The 25,061-nt window shown below is 34.8% G+C and overlaps 1 protein-coding gene across 1 annotated transcript in view; it reads left to right on the top strand.

The window, feature by feature from the left end:
• LRP1B (LDL receptor related protein 1B) overlaps positions 1-25,061 on the top strand; it is a 1,834,834-nt gene that overhangs the window by 1,552,798 nt on the left and 256,975 nt on the right. Inside the window, exons 48-55 of the mRNA XM_035008121.1 lie at positions 3,857-3,970; positions 4,214-4,363; positions 6,818-6,940; positions 8,695-8,814; positions 13,305-13,433; positions 16,802-16,924; positions 20,726-20,866; positions 22,008-22,195. Of these exons, the coding sequence (XP_034864012.1) occupies positions 3,857-3,970; positions 4,214-4,363; positions 6,818-6,940; positions 8,695-8,814; positions 13,305-13,433; positions 16,802-16,924; positions 20,726-20,866; positions 22,008-22,195 (1,088 nt within the window). The remainder of the gene's footprint in view (positions 1-3,856; positions 3,971-4,213; positions 4,364-6,817; positions 6,941-8,694; positions 8,815-13,304; positions 13,434-16,801; positions 16,925-20,725; positions 20,867-22,007; positions 22,196-25,061) is intronic.

The following is a 25,061-nucleotide window of genomic DNA, read 5'->3' on the forward strand; positions in this document are numbered from 1 at the left end:
CTTTCTTTCTTTCTTTCTTTCTTTCTTTCTTTCTTTCTTTCTTTCTTCTTTCTTTCTTCTTTCCTTCTTTCTTTCATCATGTGCTGCAGGCTGGGCAGGGAAGTTGGAAGAGAAAACATAAGTTACTTATAAGAAATGTCCTAAAAACCACAGAAAGACCAATGTTATATCTTTCCTATCTCAGTAAATATTTTAACTGACATGGAATAAAGAAAGTGGATGAAATAGGAAAATTAAGAAAGTATGTGAAGGGGAAGAATGGTTTTACTTTCTCTCTTAGTGCTGCTTTGACCCACAATCCCTGTCAGATCTTCCTTTGTAGTATCTCATTGCTATTCCCGGGGTGGCTGCAGTATGTTTTCACTCACATTTTGTAGGCTTATTTTTACTTTTGGACTATCTGGAGGGAAAAGTCTAGTATTTCTCACTTGGCTTATCTTTATTCGGACTACATTATTTTCTTTTCTCTCTTTTTCAGGACTTTTAGCCTGAGGAAAAATTGTCAGAAAGCTTTCATATTCACTTGACAAATTAGAGATTCCAACATATTTCTCCCTCAAAAGTCACCCTAAGGGTGAAACAAATTTCAATACTTGACTGACCAAAGTGAGGAAGAAATATAGTTGAAGGAACATAGAGGAAGAGGTTTTGGCAAAAGAGGTATTTGCTTAACTATTTAATAAAGTTCCTGAATTCCCATGGATTTCTCCCACCTCCCTCTCCTTCCTTGCCTACAGATGCTGGAGATGTTCATCCCCCCAACCATCTTGCCTCTGCTGCATATGAAATTCTGCAACCACGTAGTGTGTCCAATTCCAGTGCTACTTAACACCCTGCTTAACCCTCTGGTGGTTCTCAAACTTTATACCAAGTCATGGACTCTGTGAAGAGAGGATTTGAAGTAAAGGGACAGTCTTCCTATTTGCACATTGCACATACTCTAATAGGCCTGCCTGTCCTCCTTGCCAAGATTCATTAGCCCTATTTTTTATTGGAAAATGGGAGAAAAAGGCATCCTGCAAATATTCTATTCTATACCCAGTTCTTCTGACCCCCTACCTCATCCTTTCCCCCATGTCTTTCTTTTAAATACTATCTCCTAACCCTTCTTTTTAACTTCAAAGTTAGTTTCTTTTCATCTAGTCAGAGTTCTTCTCCTTTCTTTCTTCTTCTCAGAATTCCATTTAAAATTGGTTCTACTTGCTCCACATCTCTACTCTTCTCACAAGGTATTCTTTACGTTCACTTTCACCTGAGAGCCCCAATACAGTTTTTAAAACTCCATTACTGTAATATTGCCAGATCTTCAGCCCTCATCACTATGTGAGATGCTATCCTCATGTTAATGGAGTCATAATTTGCCTCTTCATCCTATCTGCCACCAATCTCCACTCAGATGGACTCCCTGCCATGTACACAGAAGATTCTCTGTGGAAGTTGGGGAGAGATGGAGATGATGTGGTGAATTGTGATTGCTCCCATTGGGATTCTTCTGGTATCCTTAAACTCTGTGAGTGTAAGATAGAAACTCAAGGGTATTATGAGATAAATCTTTGTAGACTGTCTAGGAACATTACCACTATCTAGAATGTTGTTTCATGGAGAAATTAATCCTGTCTTCTAAATAAAGGGATTATAAGGAATCTTTTGGAACACAATCTCTTAATAGGAGATTGCTGACAGAGAGCAAAGTAAGAAACAGAATGTAAATGCTTGTCATGATTACTTTATATGTTATGTATTCCATTCACTGTTTCTATTGAAAAAAATATTAAATATAAAATGTAATAAAAAGGTATATGTAAGAGACTTTGCTTTTTAGACATAAAAGAAGAACATTAGTTTTTTTCTTCTTTGGAACAGGTTATTTATCTCTACTCATAATAGCATTATCTGTTTCATATGATGAGATGTCATTTTTAATGAAGAAAACACTGAAGCAATTATAATTGCAAATTATAAATAAAACATTTATTCTAATCATCATTTAAGCACAAATAAGGATACAATTGCAAGATACACTTAAATATAATAAGAACAGTGCAATATGAAATACAAATGACATACACACCCTTGAGTAAAATTTACATATTTTAAGGTAGCATTTTAACCATTTACAATTGATATAATTTCTATTTATAATTAAATAGGCTCTTTAAAATATCAACACTAGTGAAAGTGGCATAATCGAAGAGCCCTTCAGGTTGTATATTTACATAATCAACCTGTGGAAATTTGAATTTGGAATAAAAATCTCACGTAAGTTAATCTAATGTACATAGCATGTCATGCACCTGTTCACAACATATTGCTGGAAACCATTATATGGAAATGAATGTGTGAGCAAAGTGGAAAGGAATATGATTAAGCACAAGCTATTCTGTATATGGTATATATAATGACAGTAGCATTTTGAAACTGATTTTCATCTAAGCATAGCAGGGAATTGGAAAGTCATACTTTCTAACAATAGAGACAAGTCGTACCACATTTAGGTTTCTTGGCATGAGGGTTCATCTTTCCTATACCAAATGTTAGTGATATGGCCATGTAAAGGAGTATGGCATAGCATGGAAGACTTTCTAACATTGTTGAGCTATTTCCTCTGAGTAATAAAGCAGATGCTCAGCAGTTTCTCCATCTCAGTTCCTGTCTCTGACTGCCTGTTTTTTTATCAAAGCAGGGAATGTTCCACTATTTGCAACCCGATTGGGATTTCCCTGTACTTCCTCACTCAGACATTTGCTTAGTGCTATAACCTTGTACTTTGGAAGTTGGAAGGAGAAAGAATTTTCAGCAACATTGGATTTTTTTGTATGTTGGCTTAGTGCTGGACTGATACTATAATGGGAACCAGGCACAATCCCTTCTTTCATGGATCTTACAACTTAGTGGGGGAGCAGATACATAAACAGGCAATTGCAATGAAGTATTATAAGTACTACAACAGGGGAAGACATATGAGGCATCTAACCCAAGCTTGGGGGTGCGGGTGGAAGCCATGGGTCAAGTTTGACTTCCCCGAGTTAAAAAAGCAAAACCAAACAAAATTATATGAATTAGGTAAACTATAGATCTTCCTCACCTTACAGTGCAGTTATGTGCTGATAAACCGATCCTTAAGTTGAAAATACTGTAAATCGAAAATGCATTTACTACACCTAACCTACCAATGTCATAGCTTAGCCTAGCCTATCTTAAATATGCTCAGAAGGGATGGGCGCCTGGGTGGCTCAGTTGGTTAAGCGACTGCCTTCGGCTCAGGTCATGATCCTGGAGTCCTGGGATTGAGTCCCGCATCGGGCTCCCTGCTCGGCGGGGGGCCTGCTTCTCCCTCTGACCCTCCTCCCTCTCATGCTCTCTGTCTCTCATTCTCTCTCTCTCAAATAAATAAATAAAATCTTTAAAAAAAAAAAAAGTGCTCAGAACACTTACATTAGGCTATAGTTGGACAAAATCATCTAACACAAAGCCCATGTTATAATAAAGGATCGCATGTATCGTGTAATTTAGTGACTACTGAAAGTGAAAAACAGGATGGTGTCTGGGTACGGAAAAGTTGTAAGGGTACTGATTGTCGACCCTCGTGATCACGGGGCTGACTGGGAGCTGTGGCCCACTGTTGCTGCCCAGCATCAAGAGGGAGTATCTTACTGCATATCTCTAGCCCAGGAAAAGATCAAAATTCAAAATTTGAAGCACAGATTCTACTGAAAGCATATGGCTTTCACGCTACCACAAAGCTGAAAAATCGTGTCGAACCGTGGTAAGTCGGGGACCGTCGGTACTGAAAATGTTAGAGCAAGGAATAGCTTTTGTCTCATCCATCCATTTATTTATTTACCTGTTTTTCCAGTTTCAACCTGTGCTGCTGTTGAGTTCCGTTGTGCAGATGGGACATGCATTCCAAGATCAGCCCGATGCAACCAGAACATAGATTGTGCAGATGCTTCAGATGAAAAGAACTGCAGTAAGATAACCCACTACCTTTTGTTCGTTCATCCCTGGGTACCTTTGGCATTCCATCTAACATAGCCCGGTGTTTCACTGAACCTTGTCCAGAATTGATATGTAATTAACCCCTGTTGTGTAGGATAATTGCATTCTTATTTCTTCAAATAAGGTTAACTTTTCTTGTTTCTGTGACCTGCCTAGAAGGCTTGTAATCTTTGCAGATGAGGTGTTTCTCATTTTTCTGTTTACCTCTTTGTAGATAATACAGATTGTACACATTTCTATAAACTTGGAGTGAAAACCACAGGGTTTATAAGATGTAATTCGACCTCACTGTGTGTCCTGCCAAGCTGGATATGTGACGGGTCTAATGACTGTGGGGACTACTCAGATGAATTAAAATGCCCAGGTAATTTATTTATATCTGACTTGTAACCATCTTTATATACCTAAGCTCTGAAAGTGTCATCTGTATTCTTAGCAGAAGGCGTTCCATTAAAAAGTCATGATCCTGTTCCTATCTAACTATTTCAGAGAACAAATTTTTAAAAAAATACAGGGAGTAAAGGTGTTAAATTACTATAACGAAGTAGGTATGATTTATAGGAAACTATTAAATGTGTCCTCATACTGTATTTCTCTCTCCTTATCCTGCCGCCACACCCATTTTTCCATGCTTAGTTGACAAATAATAATTTTTTGAAATATTTTAAGAAATTATATCTGTAGGTGTTCTATACAGCACACACACACAATCCACTGTGAAGAACCGATATTCTTAATAATTCATAATCTATCACTTAATTGGGCAATAGCAGATTCCTTTGTTTTCTTGCTCAACAATGTGTAACATTCTATGATATAATTTTTGTTCCTCTGGGTTTGAAAGGCTAGCTGCATCCTAGGAGGAACTGGAGAACTTTTCTGGTTCTGTGGAGAGCTTTTACATGTGCTGGTGACTGCGGCTCACCATAACTCTTCCACATTTTATTTTTAATCACATAAAGCATTTTAAAAGAAATATAGTAACATTGATCTAGACTCATGGAGCCTGGGTGTCTAGATTCTTAATCCATTGTTCTTTCTACAACAGTTATGTATCTCATTGTAGCTGTGGTTAATTTTAATTTTAATTTTAATTTTTTTAAAGACTTTATTTATTTGAGAGAGAGAGAGAGAGAGAGCACATGAGAGGGGGGAGGGTCAGAGGGAGAAGCAGACTCCCTGCTGAGCAGGGAGCCCGATGCGGGACTCGATCTTGGGACTCCAGGATCATGACCTAAGCTGAAGGCAGTTGCTTAACCAACTGAGCCACCCAGGTGCCCAGTAGCTGTGGTTAATTTTTAAAATTAATATGAAGGCAACATATAATAGATACCCATTAAACTTACATATATATATATATATATATATATAAACATATTACATATATATGTAAAACTTTGTGATCTTTATATATTTCTAATATTAATAAATTATTTTAAAAGTTAACTTTTAACATTAGTGTAGAATTGTGATTATAATGGGGAAGAAAGAAAGGGGAGCTTGTGTAGACTGATGAGACAGATAGACAGACGGACAGGAAGCCAGTAATAGGTCAGTCTAAATACCTTAGCTTGTATCTAGGCTAGTCCTAAGAAAAAGTAAGACATAAATCACACTCAGGACTTTTTGGTTTAGTGGTGAATTCTGTCAAAAATGTTATTTTCATCTTCAATCTATGAAGTTGACATTTGAAAAAATAAAATGGAATTGTTATCTTAATACAGTTACAATGGATTATTGTAGTGTGATTATTACCATGTGACTAGATTATTACAGTGTGACATATACTCTAAGATTTGCTTCCAAATTGGCTATGGGCCAGTCAGTCTAAAACTGTGTGAACTTGAAGGTGCAAGGGGACCAATGACATTCAGTAGAGAAAAATCTAATATTTTATATGCAGTTTTGGAAGTTATAATTATAGCAATACTCCCCAATCTAAAAATATATATAATTTACAAATAATTTTACATACAAATACTTACTATTCTTGTGATATTTCTGTAAGGTGTAACGATTTTAGAGATTCTATTGTAAGTTGTCTTTCTTTATAGAGAGTACTTTTATAAACCTTGTCAAAGTGTACTCAGAATATAGGACAGTAGGAACACCATGCCCACTTTCTCAGTAAAAATCCACTAATGTTTTTATAATGTTATTCATATTGATGAATATGGAATTACAGATATTTTCCACCAAAAATGTTTCTTTGGCCTTAGGCTTATTCACTTTATAATTATCTCAGCTATTTTATTTTATTTCTATTAATAGGACTCCACATTATTTGGATTTAACAAGTTTTTCCTTTAGTATCTTCTTTCCAATGCAGGATCCAGTCCTGGATTGGATTTGCTTATCATGTCTTCCTAGTCTCCTCTGTTCTGTGTCACGTTTTTTTTTTTTTTTTTTTTTTAGCTTTTTCTTGGTTTTCATGACCTTGACATTCTTTGTTTTTTTTTTTTTTAAAGATTTTATTTATTTATTTGACACAGAGAGAGAGATCACAAGTAGGCAGACAGGCAGGCAGAGGGAGAGGGAGAAGCAGGCTCCCTGCTGAGCACAGAGCCCAATGTGGGGCTCGATCCCAGGACCCTGGGATCATGACCCGAGCCGAAGGCAGATGCTTAACCATCTGAGCCACCCAGGCGTCCTGACCTTGACATTCTTGAAGAGACCATCTCAGCTCTTCTTTATTTAAGTTTTCTTGTTATTTATCTCTTCCAGTTCAAGTAGTACTACTGTTTTATTATCTACCTGTATTGTGGAAGTCTAAGATTAATTTAAATTATTTGACATTACATTCTGTATTTTATCACAGTTCAAAACAAACACAAATGTGAAGAAAATTATTTTGGTTGTCCTAGTGGAAGATGCATTTTGAATTCCTGGATATGTGATGGTCAGAAGGATTGTGAGGATGGACTTGATGAATTCCACTGTGGTGAGATATTGTATTTTGTTCTATGTGCCACATTATTGTTTATATGCCAATGTTCTCTTACATAGGGATTTTATACAAAATATCGCTAGTTGATTTTAACAATTTTTATTTTTATCAAATAACACAAAATGGTAAAAATTAAAATAGAACAGAAGAACTTGTAATTAAGAGTAACAATCTCCTGCCCCAGCCTTTTCTTTTAACTTTTTCTGCTTTTGTTAGTGGTTATCTTCGTCAATCTAAATGATATACCTTTATTTTCTGACTTATTAAGTCCTAATATATTTACTTTCTGCAATGAAAAATAGGTATTTAGCTCACATTACTCATTATCTTCTCCCTATTTGTTATTGACTATTATTATTCTAAATGTTTCTATTAATTACATGTATAGCTTTAAATAGTACTTAAACTTGTATTTCCTCAAACTCTCATCTTTCACCACTTACCTCCTAATTTCTCATGTGTACATTTCGTCTTACTTGGCAAAGCAAGACAGCATTTTTAAAATTTATTTTATAGAATTTATGGATTTTATAACTTCTAGGCCAAAGAAATTCCCTACAGGAAAACAAAGCATATATTCACTATTTTCATTTAACACAAATAACATACACTATGGTGTATAGACAAAGTAGAAGAAAAGATTAAAAATGGATCTTCTATGAAATGTCAAACTCCTCTAAAAGTAAATGTCATCATGAAATATGAAGGTGCATTTTGTTTGATTAAGATGCTATATATCTTCACAGTAGAGCCAGATTGTGAACAGGATTAACAGAGAACTTTACAAATAGTTTATGTAGATTCATAGTTTCTGTACAGGAAGCCATTATATGGTTGTATTTTCTTTAGTTTCATTTTTGTCCAGTCTGCAGTTTTTCTAAATTTCTTTTTCACAGGTCATCTAAGTGAATATTTTAAATAGAGATGCAAGGTTTTAAAATAGTTTATAGGATTGAAACCAAAGTGTTTATTTTTTTATAATTTATGTTTGGAACACTTGAATTTGGAAGGGTTTTATTTTGGATGTTGCCTTTTGGATGCTGAGTGGAGGGATAGGCTGAGGGTGGAGGAGCACAAACCTAACTTTGGAATTAAATAGAATACACTATGATAAGTGCATAATTTGGTAATAAAATTCAAGCCATCATGCCCATGAATTTAGATGTTACTAGTCAGACTTAAGTGTCCTCAAGAGAAGTAAAACCTCTAAGTGTTTAGTATGTATGGGTATGAAACTGGGGGCTTGTCATCAAGGTAAAACCCCCTTAGTCACCTCATCATTAAAAACAAATATATATGCTCGTGAATATATCATATTATAATCTTGCCTAGGATGCATTTTTTTCTCTGGTTGTTCAAAAATCAATTGAAATTTAGAAGGGATGACTAGACCACACTTCAAATATTTGTTTTGTATCCATGCACAAGATGTTGTGGGTTTTTTTGTTTTGTTTTGTTTTGTTTTGTTTTTAAATGACACCCAGGAATATACTTTGGGGAGAGTGGCTAGCATAATGAGTAGCTCAAAGTCAAGCCCTCTGAGAATTCTCAGAGAGAATACGTAGGCTGTTGTCAAAGCTTTATAGAGCTGTCATAGAGAAGAGGAATTCGACTCGTTTTATTATAGGGCAATTTATTTTAGCAAAGTCTAAGGAAGGACTTTCTCACTGTCAGACCTGTCCTAAGATGGTCTCAAATGATTTTTTTTTTCTTTTGCACCTGAAGCAAAATTTTTGTTTGTCTTCTAGATTCTTCTTGTTCTTGGAACCAATTTGCTTGTTCTGCACAAAAATGTATATCTAAACATTGGATCTGTGATGGAGAGGATGATTGCGGGGATGGATTAGATGAAAGTGATAGCATTTGTGGTGAGTTGTTTCTCCTGTGTTCTCATTCAGTTTTTAGGCATATGATATATACCCACTATCATTTTAGAGCATACATAAAAACTGTTAAATTTAACATTAAATTTATATATACACTTCTGTGTAGCTGGTTTTGTATTTTAATGACAACCTATTATTCTACTATTTTTATATACACAGTCATTCAGTTTTTAGGATTTTTCCTGAATATCCACACAATGAATGTATTTGTAAATTTTATTTTTTTAGTCTTCAATTACATCTTTGGACTAGATCTCAGTGACTAGGTTTACTTGCATCAAAAGATCAAACATTTTTCATGGCCTTTGATAGGCATTGCTATTTTGCCCTTCAAAATACACTGATGCTATTTGTGTTTGTATATATGTATTACAGTGGTTATTGTTATTGAATTATTTTAAATGGGAAGTAAAAAAAGAGGGCTATTGTATATAATTTTAAAATGTACTTCAAAAAACAACTTTATAGGATTAGAGGTTGAGTGTCCTACTATATATCAGCAACAAAGCCAATGTAATTGCTTTTAAATAATCACAAACATTTAACGAATAGATGGAATTATTAACTTACTTTTTTAAGGGGTAAAAGAAGGAATTGATTTAATCTGTATAAATTTATTATAAAAAACCAGGCATTCTACTCATGTTTTTAGATGCCTCTTTGTCTTTCTTTCTGATTTGTTTCTATATGTGTGTTTGTATTTATAGGCATAAAATCTTTACTCATTATATCAGTACTGTTTCATAGCTGGTTACTGTCCTATTTTAGAGAGAAAAGGACCTGAGTCATAGAATAAGGTGCATGTACCGAGTTAAGTGTATGTAACACCACTTTTAAATTTCGGTAATGGTGGCCTGCTTTTTAGGTCAGTACCATGGAGATAGGTAGATAGGATTTGATACTACTCAAGCTAAACTGAAGTTCTCTCTAAATAATATAAAACTGGAGTTGCCCTCTGAAAGCAGGCAATTTATTTTCTGGTATTTTAGCCACCCCAAGTCTACTTTTTATTTACACCGCTGAAACAACTTAGTTTTACAACAAATAAATATAGAAAGATCACTATCAAAAAGCCCTGAAAGGAAAAAGAATCAGTAATCAATCAGATGCCTGGCTAGTCACTTTTAACTACTTTGTTTCTCGTTGCTATTAAATCTTTCTTTAATTTTAACAAAAGAATTACCTACTCACAATGGGTTGGGCATGTTGCCACTTTTTAAAAGCATCTTGCTTTTTGACCCTCTGTTTAACCCTACACTAAATGGCTCAATTGATACCTCTGTCCTTCCTGAGTGGGCACAATATAGTAGAAGGTATAAAGACTCTGAAACTAGAGTTGAATTCTCCCACATCTGTATTTTCCTTACCTATTAGAAGGCTACAAAAAGATCTCCCTTATGTAACTCTTGTGATCATCTAACATGACCAATGTATACAATATAAATGAATTTATTTCCATGCCCTTTTGTTCCATTTCTCCTGCTCTCTCCCTTATTTTTCAGAGTTATTGCCACATCTACATCTACCAGTGCCCTGATAATTTGTTTAAAAGAATTAAAGTGGTAATGGACATGTTTACCTGTTGTCAAAACACCCAGTCTCTATTTAATTTAAATACAGGCTGCATTTCATATGCTAACTACCAAGTTGGTGACACATAAAAAAGACTGCTTTAGACCAAATATCATTCAATAAACTGAACCTGATATACTAGGATTGGGAAGGGACTTTATAAATAATTTATCTCAGTGGTTATCATCTTTAGCGCACAAAAGAGCCTTCTTAGAAGTTTGCTAAAAATGAAGATTCTTAATCTTCACCTTCAAATATTCTAATGTGAGCTGTAAGTATAAGCTTTTTTAATAAGCACAATAGTGGTTTTGACTTGGGATCTGAGGGTCCCATTTTGAAAATTGTAGTCTAGTACACCTGCATCATTTGACAGATGAGAAAAGAGAAACTCATAGAAGTTAATAAATTGCCCGAGGAAACTCAGTGAATCAGTGATGACAGATCTAAGACCTGAATTCAGATTTCTTGAATCCTTCCTAATGGGGTAGTGACTCTTACAATCAAATATTGTATCTGGGCAGGTGCACAAGATGGATCTGGTAGAAATCTTTCAGCTTGTCTTCTTCCTTTCTTGGGATTCATTTCCTTAAGGAAGGTAATGTGTCTCCAGATGGCTGGGGTAAGCATGGAACGAAGCCATGCGTTTTTCCTTTGGCCCATTTTCTTTCTGATTGACTATGATGTTTTGGCATGCTCTTAATACAGAAGCTGTTGAATATTATCAAGGGAGCCAGAAAATTAGCCGCAAAGAGCTTTATGCCATCTTATAGCTTAAGGTATCTTAGTAATTATCTAGTCATACCCCTCATTTTACAAATAGTGAAACTCAGACACTTAAGTCTTCTCCAAGGTCATACAGAATTAAATTTCTCAACAGCCAAATTGATGTTATATCTGTTATGCCTACCTTGAGAATAAATTGGGATGATAATAAGAAAGTAGACAAGGAGTTTTACATGTATCAAAACATCCTTACTAAAGAGAATGCAATTTTTAAAAATCTCAAGCTAAATAACAAAAATATTATGGAAATTAAGGCACTAATTGAGAGTATAATAATGAAAGTGACACTTTATATTCTTATGGCAAGCTTAAAAAGATAGATCATAATAAGGAATAGTGTAAAAATAAGTTCTGTAGGAAGATGATTTTATTATAGAAGGTATTAAAAACATAATAGCAGGTAAATTCATTTTTAAATGAAAGCAACATTTATTTAATAGATTTTTTATTATTTCTTCCAGTAATAGATATCCTATTAAACCCCATTCTATTAACACTGATCCTCAATTAGATGAGCAAATCTGAATTACCTGGAGGACTTTTCTATATTCACTTGCCATCCTATCCTCCAAGCTAAAGTATATGTCAAGGACAGTCATGTTTAAGATGGAAAAAATCCTCAAAGGGTTTTATTTTGGCACCCTGCTGCCCCCCATATTGAAAGCATTACATTGAAAATCATTATCTGCTCATAACAACTCTATAGCTGAAAAGAAAGATGATAATGGTTCTATAATTAAAGCATTTTGGTCACTGCTTTAAATGTTTGAAACCAAATATCTCTCATCATTCTATTCAGCCATATTTTCTTCCTGCAGATATTAACATTTTTTTTTTTAAATAATTCTAGCAGTACATCTTTTAGCATCTCTTCTTTTTTTTTTTTTTATAAATTTTATTTATTTATTTGCGAGAGAGAATGAGATAGAGAGAGCATGAGAGGGGGTAGGGTCAGAGGGAGAAGCAGACTCCCTGCTGAGCAGGGAGCCTGATGTGGGACTCGATCCCAGGACTCCAGGATCATGACCTGAGCCGAAGGCAATCGCTTAACCAACTGAGCCACCCAGGCGCCCTTTTAGCATCTCTTCTATAGGCAGTTTTTGCTCACAGGAAAATGAAGTTAAAGAAAAGTTAGAACATGATCTGAGGGTCATGTAACTGATTGACTCAACAAGTATTTCATATAAATAAATAAAGCTTTTAATATGTGTGTGTGTATATATATGTATATATGTATGTATAACTGTATTAGGTGCTAGGAAAACATCATGAGAAATAATTATGTTCTATTTCATATGATTGCCCTATACCCATAGAAGGAGAAACAAAGAAACCACCTATGACCCTTTGAATTTATAATCAAAGCCAGCAAGCATTTTTTTTCTGTATACATTTGAAAAAGTCATGCATCTAAAGGGACATTGAATTGACAGAGCAGAGAAAAAGTAGATTTTATTTATTAAGTGTGTACAAACAAAAAAGACATGGGTATATTTATTCTTTTCAACAGCACAAGGTGGGGAGTAACAGTCATGACATTAGCGGTTAAGAGAAGGTGCTTAGCAATCAGAAGGGTTTTGGACTCCCAGTTCAATATGTGGCATCCTGTGCAACTTGTGATGTTCTGCAAGCTTTTCAACTTCTCTGAGCCTCAGTTTCCTTTCAGTGAAATGAGACCAATAATAGTTCTACTGGTTGGAATTCTTGCAAGAATTAAATGAGTTAATATATTAAGTGCCTAGCATATATTAAGCAATAAAAATGCCATTATTATTATTATTATTATTGGTTCAGTCTTCTAGAAATTTTATCATAGTTTATTCACAATTCTATGGCATTTCTATGCTTTGCTACATTGTATAAGGAGAAAAGATGTTTATTATTTTCTGCCCTGTAGCCTTAAGAAATATAATAGGTGCACAGGAAGGAATGGGTTCTGAGAGGAAAATGTGTAAACATCTATAGGAAGGATACTATGTGATGATTCCAAATAGCAACACTCTCTTCCTTGTCAGCAACATTCTTCTGTTTCCTTCCTTTCTAAGGGGAACAGAAAGGTTAGCTCTTTCCCAGCAGGCGTGCAGTGATCTTAATGGCATTCTCTCCTTGGGTTTCAGGTGCGGCCACCTGTGCGGTGGACATGTTCAGCTGCCAGGGCTCACATGCCTGTGTGCCACGACACTGGCTCTGTGATGGCGAAAGGGACTGTCCAAATGGAAGTGATGAGCTCTCCACAGCAGGCTGCGGTAGGACACGTAGGGCTTTGTGTGAAGGAAAGCTGAGTCAGCTGCCTCAGACTCTTGCTTTTTTCAGTACTTACCACATCGCATTTTCTCTCACTTTCCCAATCCCTGGACTCATAGGTAGTACCAGAATTAATCAGGGGGGATGTTGTGATCATAGTAGTTCAGCAACCCCTCTAACCACCTGCTGTTTAGAGATTTTCAAACATGCACAGTGAGACCACCCATTTCAAAACCGTTCTGATGAACACAGATTCATCCTTTCACTTCTGAAATTATGTAGCTACCTGATCTGTGTCTGACTGTGGTAGATTTGTTATTTTCTTTTTAGAACCCCATCCCCACCCCCACAAAGGCTTTTAGATTACCTATTACAGACACTCTTATAAATGGCTGATGTGATCCCAAATAACCACTCATCAGAAGGTCAGTAAACACCTATTAGTCCTACAGAGAGGGTATTAACCCTTAGGTCAGATAAAAATAGTATGGATATAGCTGAATGAAGCTGGGGGATCAGGGGAACACCTTTGGAGGTCAGATGATTTATTAAGTTTCTGACTCTTGGTCACCTCAGGAAATTTTCACAGAATTGCTAATAGTAAAAGTTTAGATAAATTCCTCTGCATGATCAAGAGAATGAAGGGGCTGAATATTTGAATGCAGGTCCCAAGGTCACTTAGGGGATCTGTTGAGCTGAGCAATTTATCAGAAATAGTGCTATGAATTCTGCTCATTAAAGTGAATTCTGCCAATCATCTCTCCAATGACCTGTCTTCAGGTCTTTAAAACTCTATTTGAAGCCATAAGGTGTGTGTGTATGTATGTGGGTATGTGTATATGGGGGTGAGGGGAATAGTTAACGTGGAGAAGGAAAAAGAAAACTTTGAGGCAGGCCTATGTGCACAGAACTCATGCTATTGTAGAATAATTCACTTTGATCTTGAAACTGATATATGTGTCTGTAAAGGTCAATGGGGCTACTGAGGGCTACATAATAAAGGATTATGCATCAATTCGGGGATCCAGATGGTCCCAGTATACTGTTGCTATTGTATCAAGTTAACACCCTGGGAGACATATTAACACTGGACCACATGGGTGCTATTAAGTAAATTATGCTAAAATACAACAAACTGTACTCAAGTGACCTGAAAGTGTTAATGCCAAATAAGCCTCTGTTGCTTATGTTTTAAAAAATAATTCATCTATTAGAATTGGCATAATTCACTTGAGTTATATAAGCTGTCATACAGTTCAAAGTTAGAGGAGTTATTAGTAACTGCATTTTACTTTGATGATAATGGGAAGTTTATAAAGCTGCTCCTATGTGGCTTCCACACCACTTTTGAAAATAAATTTGTGGAAAATAAATTACACTTGATTAAATCCAAGGAATCCTTTCTGTTTTACTGACTCATGTCTCTATTTTCATTATTATTGACTTGAAAGCAGAGATTTCCTTTTTGGAATATGGAGAAGTCTGGGGCTAGGGAGCTGATAGACTTGTAAAAGAATCATTATGCCTTAAGTGTCAGAGTGAAATATAGAGAAGATACTGGATCATGACAAAGAAATAATATATAAAAAAGAGTAGGAGTATCATGGAAGGATTTCAAGAAAAAGTAATAACCTTATCTGAGTCATAAAGCACAAAGAGAAGAAATAGAGAGGTGTTCTAGGTAGAGGGAAGTCCATATTAAGACATGGAAGGAGGAGGTTAGAAGGTATGTAAATTTTTTCAAGTGCCCATTCTATGCCAATTACATTGGTAGGTGTTTTTATTTACAGTATTGAATTCCCCCGGTATCTCAGTGAAATGTTTTTGAGGATCTGCCAAAAATAATTGTTACACAGATAGGAATTTAAATAGCACCTAGGAATTTATTGAGTACCCAAAATGAGCTGATCTGCTTCATATACCTCACCTAGTTCTTAGAAGAAGTTTATCAGAAAGATTTTATTATCCCACTAAACAGATGAAGAAACAGATGCAGCAAGAAGGTAAATACCTTCCTCATAATACAAATCAAAAGTAGTAGAGTAACTTTTTGCAAAACTTTCCTCTTTCTGGTATACTATAATGGCATATATCAGATTCTTCTTTTATTTTACTTAAAAATGAGATATAATTGGGGCACCTGCGTGGCTCAGTCGTTAAGCGTATGCCTTTGGCTCAGGTCATGATCCCAGGTTCCTGGGATCGAGCCCCGTGTTGGGCTACCTGCTCAGTGGGAAGCCTACTTCTCCCTCTCCCACTCCCCCTGCTTGTGTTCTCTCTCTCGCTATGTCTCTCTCTGTCAAATAAATAAATAAAATCTTTAAAAAATAATAATAAAATAAAAATGAGATATAATTGACATATAACATTGAATTAGTTTTAGGTGTATGACATAATGACTTGGTATATGTAATATTGCACAGTGATTACCACAATAAGTTTAGTTAACATCTATTACATAGCAGATTATTTTTACATTCGAAATATCCCAAATCTTGAGTCCTAACATAGCATTTATCCCTTAAATATAAGACAAAGTAATTGAAAATTTTTAAGTGATCTCCTCAAACTGCTATGATTCTATGCATATTGTTCCATTATTCACTCTGCACAAGTTACCAGCTTTTGAACTTTTGCTGAGGTTATTGTACTTTTTGGTCAACCATTTTCCCCCTTGGTTAGGATCCTTGCTACGGCACTACAGTCATAGATCAGGATTCCGAAAAAATCAATATTCCATTTTGTGGCTAGATATTCCTAATTTGATGTGGTACTTAATGCTTGGGTTTACCACACCATAGATCTTAATTTAACCCAAAAGTTTTATTTTCATCTTAGAGATAATAACTTTCTTAGCTCTTTTGATGTTTTCTTTTCACTTCCATCAGGAGCATTACTAGCACTTGGTAGTCTTTTCAGTTCCATTTTTCACAAAGAAGCAAGGTTTATTTTATCACTATACTAGTATTACTACAGGCATGAAGAGAGAAGAAAACCCAACCACATTATTGCAGTTGAGTGATTTTTTTTTTTTTTAATCATGTATAAACCTTTGAATTCATCCTTCAACAAACTTACAAATTGCTAAGTGGCCTGAAATTTCAGGGTCACTCTGGAATTGTTGAATGTATTACTACTGAAAGTTTGAATTACATTCATATATTTGATATATAAATATATGGATGTTAATATATATTATGAATTTATATGTATGTTCATATATATTATGAATGGAATATTGCACAAACTTTTCTTTTTCTAAATAACTATTCATTATTGAGAATAAGAGCATATATCCCCTAAGCTCTTCAGGTGGGGGAAGATAAAATAGGTACTCATCTAACTTTATTCTTTATGATCTCTTTCTTAGCCCCCAATAATACATGTGATGAAAATGCTTTCATGTGTCATAATGAAGTGTGCATCCCCAAGCAATTTGTTTGTGACCATGATGATGACTGTGGGGATGGCTCTGATGAGTCACCGCAGTGTGGTACGTATATCCAGACTTTTCATGCAAGAGGTTCTCAGGCTGACAAATGGTCTTTTAAGATGACTCAAGAAATATAGAATCGGGGGCGCCTGGGTGGCTCAGTAGGTTAAGCATCAGGCTCTCTGCTCAGCAGGGAGTCTGCTTCTCACTGTCACTCTCCCTCTGTTCTCTGTCTCTCTCAAATAAATAAATAAAAGCTTAAAAAAAAGAGATATAGAAATAAGTGATGAAAACAACACTTTTCTTAATGTCACTAAGACATGTAAATTCAGCTATACATAGAAGTACTGCAATAAGCTCTCTAAGTTCTAGCATAATTACACATTGATTTGGAGATCATGCCTACTTGTAGTATGTTCTTATTAGGAACCACATGGGGAAATGGTCATAAAAATGTCTTTGGTTGAAAGTACTTTCAACTTTAAAGACAACATGTGGCTAGCTAGTTCAATCTTATAGCCAAATCAAGTATTTGAGTGAGAAAAAAATAATAAAATTCCCAATTATCGGAGAAACTGGATACTTGACATCTTCCTTTCACCTTAACTTTTTACATGTGCACTTATTTGTTAAAATTTAATTTTATTATGATGAAATGTATCTTGTCATTGCATATATATTTATCTGACCATCACATATATAATGTATATACAAATACATATATGTGTAACTTTTGTAGTGAAAATCATTAAAAATTCCTAGTTGAAATTGAAGTCTTAACGTGAATCTAGTATTTTTTGTAAAAAGAAAAAAAAAAAAACTTAAATGCACACATGAATAAATATAAAATGAAAAGCCATAAAATCCACATGTAATCATGAAAGGCAGTCGATTTAGTGCCCTCTTTTGTCCTCCCTGTGTTGTGTCTATAGCCTTGGTCTTTGATAGCAATCTCTTTGAAATCAGTGGATACCAGTTTTTATGATCACTTCACCATTAAGTCTTGGATTCAATGTGATATTTTAAAAGGTACATCATAACTCAAGATGTAAATCTGAAGGAGAATTATGCTGATTGAATATCTTCCCTCTGCTAGACACTTACTCAGTTGATATGGAGATGAATGAGACAGAGATCCCACTAGAAGAAATTGCAGACAAACAGGAAAATCACAAATACAAGATAGAATAATAGCACACATTGTCAGATGGGAGTAAGAATCACAATACATGGGATCAGAGCTGAGAGAATAATTTTTGAAGCACTAAAGAACAGAAGCAGGGAATGTTAAAGAAAGTCATATTTAGATGGTAGATAAAATAACACAGTGGTTAAAAGCATGGACCTTGGAGCCAGATGACCTGGGTCCAGATCCTGGCTCTGCTGCTTACTATCTGTGTGACCTTTGAAGTTATTGCACCTTTCTGTCCCTAAATTCCTCATCTGTAAAAAATATATAATAGCATTTTTAACTCTTACAGCTGTTAAGAGAATTAAATGAGTTAATATTTGTAAAGTGCTTAGAATATTTCTGGACACATAGAAAGTTCTATGTATGTTTACAAATGCCTAGCAATTGACATGGTTGAAGAATAGCAATTAGTCTTTTGTGAGGTAAATTGAAGTTAGAAAGTTGAAGCTGCATTCTAAAAAGTCAAAAATACAGTGTTTGTATTTAATTATTTTGGCTCTCACATGCCAGCATGCATTTCAAGCAGGGAATGCCCCAGTCAAAATATATTTCAGACCCATCTTTTTCAGCAGAGTGGATGAAATATTGCCCTGGGAGAGGAGAGCCATTAGGTGAAAAGTAAGCTAGCTAGAAGATTATTGCAATAGTTCTGATGATTAATGAGGTGATAATAAGCCAGGGCCAAAATGTTGGAATGGAAAGAACAGAATGGGTCAGAATTCATTTACAGTCAGATATGGAGGATAAAGGAGAATTTCTAGCTTGGATGACTTGGTGGATGGTGTTACCATCATTAATGAGATTTGGAACACAGGAGGTGAAGGGCCAAGTTTTGCTGGTGTAGGAGAAGAAAAATGTAAAAAAGAATTAATTTTGGATGTTTTCAATCCGAAGTGTTAATCAGACAATCACATGAAGCTGTACAGTGAGTATTTGAAAATTTAGTTCCAGAGACCAGAAGTATGATCAGGTCAAATAAGATTAATTTGGTGGCCATCAACATTAAGGTGATATTCAAAATTCAAAATAGGACAAAGAATGAGGACACAGCAGAAAGGGAAAGAGGAGAACAATAGGCTGAAGACTGAAGTTAGGGCTTCACCTACGATATTTTAGGATGGAACAGGAGATGAAAATGAAAGGATACAAGGGAACAACAAAAGCAAAATAAGAAAGATGCCAAGGGAGTGGATTGTAAATATTAAACCAGGAAATTATTTACAAGCTAGTGTGCTCAACAACATCAAATGCTGCAGGAAAGTGAAATAGGAGTCTGAGACACCTTTGAATTTGACACCTGTCACTTGGTATTTCTTAGCTCTGAGAGGAATTTCAGAAGGTAGATGTTGTAGAAGTGGATGTCAATGAATCGAGGATGAACTGGAGATAAGTAAGGGAATTCTGGATAAGGTAGTAAGGAAGAAGAGTGATGTGTAGTTAAGAGTTATGTGGATGGATTTTTTTATAAAAAGATTTTTATTTTTATTTATTTGAGAGAGAGCAAGATAGAGTGCATGAGCAGGGGCAGGGGCAGAGAGAGAGAGAGAATCTTCAAGCAGACTCCCCGCTGAGCATGGAGGCCTGGGGGGGGGGGGGTGGTGCTTGATCCCAGAACTCTGAAATCATGACGTGACCTGAAATCAAGAGTAGGCTGCTTAACTGACTGAGCCACCCAGGCACCCCGGATGGATTTTTATTGTTACTGGGCTGGGAGAGACTTGAATGTAATGTACCTATTGACTGAGGAGAATGAACTAGTGAAGGGAGGGAGGAAGAAAGACCAGGGAAATTGGAGGTATTTTAGAACACTGTAGTTTTGCCATTCAGTACTATAAACATCTCAATTATATAATCATTCTTGAATTATTTTTCCATTGGAATTTTGTTTATTAATAAACATACAGATCTTATTCCCTCTCTTCAAAAGTAGAATATTTACCAGAAAGTTTCTAATAGAAATGATAGTTTTTATTGTTAACAAACTTAGGAAAAATTCAATCTAAAACTCGTAATAGTCAAGATCAAATGAGTTTTACTTACAAACAGGCATAGATATGATCATTAAAAATTGACAGGTTGATACTGTGATTTGAATAAAGCTTTTTAATGCCTCTAAGTATCAATATATAGGATAATTACAATAGTTTTGTGCTTATTGCTTTATAAACTACCTTTTTTTTTTTTTCATTTTAACAATGTCTTTACACTTTTAATGCTGCTTCCCAAACATAAACATGGCATTATGGCTTCTGAGAATTATCATTATAACTTGGAATCACTTCATCCATATGTTCTGGTACTGTGCCTAACCAAGCTTAGTCTTGAAAAAAAATTAATAGCTTTATTCTTGTTTTCCATTCAAAAGGAAATCTTTAGGATATAGATAATAGGTGAACAGAGATAGTATCCTTGGGTATTGCATTTTTGTTTCCTAGCCTAGAAACAGTAAGATTGCCTTGTTTTTTATTTTATTTCCTGGCTCTTAATCCTACTTCTCAACCACAAATATCTCTTGCAAGTATGACCACTGTCCCAAAAAGGGACAAATAAGAAACATTTCCCATAGGAGACATGGGTAACCCCCATGGTTAACTAGGTATAGTGTACATTAGGGAATGGAGATTTAATATTTGTTATATGAATTAGAATGTTTATTTCTTTGTCTGTAGGATACCGAAAGTGTAATGCCGAAGAATTTAGTTGTGCTGATGGACGATGTCTTTTAAATACTCAATGGCAATGTGATGGAGACTTTGACTGCCCTGATCATTCGGATGAAGCACCTTTAAACCCAAAGTGCAGAAGTGCAGGTACAGAAAATATATAATATTATAATTATTCCCAAATTTGCTTTTCAATGGCAAAACTGTGACTCTGATTTTCACTTCAGTCTAGTATGATATTCATTGAAAAGAAATGCAAATGATTAAGTACGTGATGTTTCAACTGATACCATGCAGGATCCTAGTAATCAACTCTGTTTTGCAGCTAGTTTTAGAAATTTAAATCTGTGCTAAAATATGAAGATTTGGGGCAGTGAACCTAATGAATCCATCACGTTGACCCCTTCAAAAAAAGTCATTTTTTTCTTAATACATGATTTTATGTGAAAATAATTTCCTTGTATGGACTTATTTGAAAACTCAAACAAAATAAGTTGAGATTTACTGAGAGAAAGTCTGCATTAGTGATACTTAGGCAAAATGAAGTAAATTGCATATCATTTGAACAAAAATATATACAGAGCCAAACCTGGTCTATTTATCATTTCACTATTTCAAAGACTGAATACATAGTCATATATTTCAGGTAAACACAATTACTTTTTTCTCATGTACTTTAAATGCTAATAGGCTTTCTTTTATCATGTATGATAATGAGTAATGTTCAAATCATCAGGTTATGAGTACCTGCAAAACCCAAACTCCTTTTCCATAGCTATTTTTGGAACAACTATTATTCACCGCAAATGTCCTTTTTATGCCCTGACTTAAAAATGTCAGTGTTGTATTTCCAAGAAGAAAAATAATTTAGGAATATCTACCTATTCTAGATTCTTAATTTTTAGTGACATATAATTTCTCAGAGACCTATGGCTTGAGGGAAATGTCAAACTATCATTATACTTTTGAATTAATTCTTCACAATATAGGTGAAGACAGAAATATTCCATTAATTTTAGTATAAGTGCTTATTTTGATTGCTAATTTTCATGACAAAGAAAGATTGTCAGTAAGTGTTGAACATGAAGGTGCAGTTTGCCCTTGATTTTTTTTTTATTTTGTGTATAAAATACTACACTATAGAGGATTTTGTATATTTATATATTATTTTATATATTTATGATAATTTTTGAGATAAGTTTATCATATTTGTGAATGTTTTCAGCAATTGTAGGATAAAACAATGGCATGCTCTTTATGTTCCATTTGTTTTATTTTCTTTTTCCAGAACAGTCATGCAACAGTTCATTTTTTATGTGCAAAAATGGCAGGTGCATTCCCAGGGGTGGACTTTGTGACAATAAGGATGACTGTGGCGATGGCTCAGATGAGAGAAACTGCCATATAAATGAATGTTTGAGTAAGAAAATCAGTGGATGTTCTCAAGATTGTCAGGACCTTCCAGTCAGTTACAAGGTGGGTACTCATCAAAAATAGTAAATCACATGATATATTGGAATTTGAGGTAATGAATACCATTCAATCTAATATAGCTATAAAACCTAAAATGCCTTATAATATTGTTAGGTAAAACTATTTAAATGAAGAGAGTCTATATAAGCAATTCATGATAATAATGTGGTATAAAAATTGTAAAAATATGCTCAGAAAGACAAAAATGTCAACGTGTTCTTTAATATATGCTGAACATAAAGGAAAAAAAAAAAGCAAGGGAAGACCAGGGTTTAGGGAGATACTGCTATGTTAATAGCACATAAATATGTATGCAACTCTTTAAGTTCCCATTTCTTCCCTCATTCTTCCTCCCATCTTTGAAGTGAAATGGGCTAATCATTTATTTACCACAACACTGGATAATACAATATTATTCATATAAACAGGAAGAAAAAAAATAGAATGCATGAATTATTAGGACTGAGTGCAGGTACACTAAAAATAAATCATGCCCAATATCCTAACTGGTTTTTGTTAGTACCATTTCCTGAAGAGCATGATTCACTGACAAAATTGATTGACAGGAATAGCTTTTGAAAACATTTCTGTTTCTCTCATGTTGGAATGGAGGATGCAAATGAGCATAATATTAAAATTAAAGCTGTACATTAGGTTAAAACTGGTTCTGTAAGTGCGGGAAAATCTCAGGAAAAGCAATTCATTTGAAAGTCAGTGTTTTTAACTGAGCAATAGCTCTGTATGAATCAGAAATAGGACAGGCTCCTACAAAGCACAGAGATAGTCTAATGCCAGTTAAGACCATTACAGAGGATAGATTTTATTCTACTGAGTTCTGCACTGGGCAAAACATACCTGGGATACTATGCGCATTAATGGACACGGCATTTTAAGAGGAACCTTGACAAATTGTAGTGTATACAAATTTATACATCCAGAACCATAAGGAGTCTGGAACACACAGCACTGGAAGAAATTTTGCCTGGAGCAAAGATATATTAGCTATATTCAAATATATGAAATACTGGATTAGGGAATGGACCTAGTCTGAGTTGTTTCCAAGGTTGGAATTATGAGCTGGGAAGCAGATTCTGTTCAATATGAGGAAAAGTGTTCTAAAGTACCATCTTTACATTGAAATGAGCTGCTTCATTTCTCACTACTAAAGGGGTTAAATTGTAGCTAAATGTCTTTTATTATTATTATTATTATGTTCAGTTAGCCAACATGTAGTATACCATTAGATTTGATGTAGTGTTCAACAGCTAAATCTCTTTCTTTAAAGCATGCTAGAGAAAATATTTGTGTATTGCAGAGATGTTGTACTTTTTTTCCTGCCAACTTTGACATTCTATGACAAGCCAGTTCTATCTAATGGTAAATTTAGCCAAACAACCACTTTGCCATTTCTGAATTTCTGGTATTATGATTAATTTAACTACATTGATAGGATTTTATTATATATAAATATAACCAGAGAACTACAATAATCATTTATCCCTGTGCAAAAACAGAGATGAAAAATGAAACACTAAGAAAGCTAGATTTGTTTAAAAAAATCAGTCCAAATACTGTATTAAGAAGACTTGGTTAAATTACAGACTTAAAACGCACGTTACTCACAAGTGTTGTATTGTAGGTAAAATGAAACAAGACAACTGAGCCAAAATAACTCTAAATGCGATGAATATGTATCAAATAATTAATTTTGGCAGTAAATATTTTGAAACCCAATGAAGCAGAAAAAATATTACCAGTGACTTAGGCACAATCAATATAGATGTGTTTCCTGAAAAATTAGGGAATGTTTCATAGAATTATTACAGATAATCAGTTAAAATTTCAAATAACAGTTTAGAAATGTTCTTTAGTTCTGTCTATAATATATACATCCCATATTCCTATATAGAATCTATATATCACAGAATCTATATCTACCTATCTAAAAACAGTAATTTCAAAGTAGATCTCCTTGTGCTTATCCTTCATGTATTTAAATCTGTCACAACAATGTTGGTGAAATCTAAAAATTATAGAATATAAGATGGTCATTTTTTTGACATAACATTCAGAATGAAGCTTAATATTTTTTAGAGAGAGACACAGCGAGAGAGGGAACACAAGCTGGGGGAGTGGGAGAGGGAGAAGCAGGCTTCCCACAAGCAGGAAGCCCGATGCGGGGCTCGATCCCAGGACCCTAGGATCATGACCTGAGCCGAAGGCAGACGCTTAACGACTGAGCCACCCAGGTGCCCCAAGTTTAATATTTTTTAAATGCCTGGATATGAGGTGCCTGGGTGGTTCAGTCGGTTAAGCGTCCAACTCTTGATTTTAGCTCAGGTCATGATCTCAGGGAACTGGGATGGAACCCCACGTTGGGCTCTGTGCTCAGTGGGGAGATTGCTCAAGGATTCTCTCTCCCTCTCCCTCTGCTCCTTCCCCCATTCACTCTCTCTTTCTCTCTAAAATAAATAAATAGATCTTTAAAAAAATAAAAATTAAAAAATAAAATAGAATGCCTGCATATAAGAGGTACTTAGTGCTCAGAAATGCCATGTTTAGAAAACCACTATGGTAGAAATAGGTATCATCCAGAGCACCATCTTAAATCTATTTTAATTACTTTATAAGACATATCATACAGAAATATTTATTAATAATTTTTTAAAAATTAGTATTTTCACCTTGACTTCTCAGATGGAGTCATAGAATGAAGTGAGAATTCTAGTTAAGATAGACAACATATTTAATCATTCAGAAAGTCTACGTGTATACCTGACAGAATTGCTATGAAGAGTGTTCTTGAATATTGTACACATGTCAAAACTAATGAATAAAATAAAACATCTTTCGGGGAAACAAGAGCAAT

The sequence above is a fragment of the Mirounga leonina genome, unplaced genomic scaffold, assembly GCF_011800145.1.
Source record: "Mirounga leonina isolate KUSES-001 unplaced genomic scaffold, KU_Mleo_1.0 Mir_151, whole genome shotgun sequence".
NCBI lineage: Eukaryota > Metazoa > Chordata > Mammalia > Carnivora > Phocidae > Mirounga > Mirounga leonina.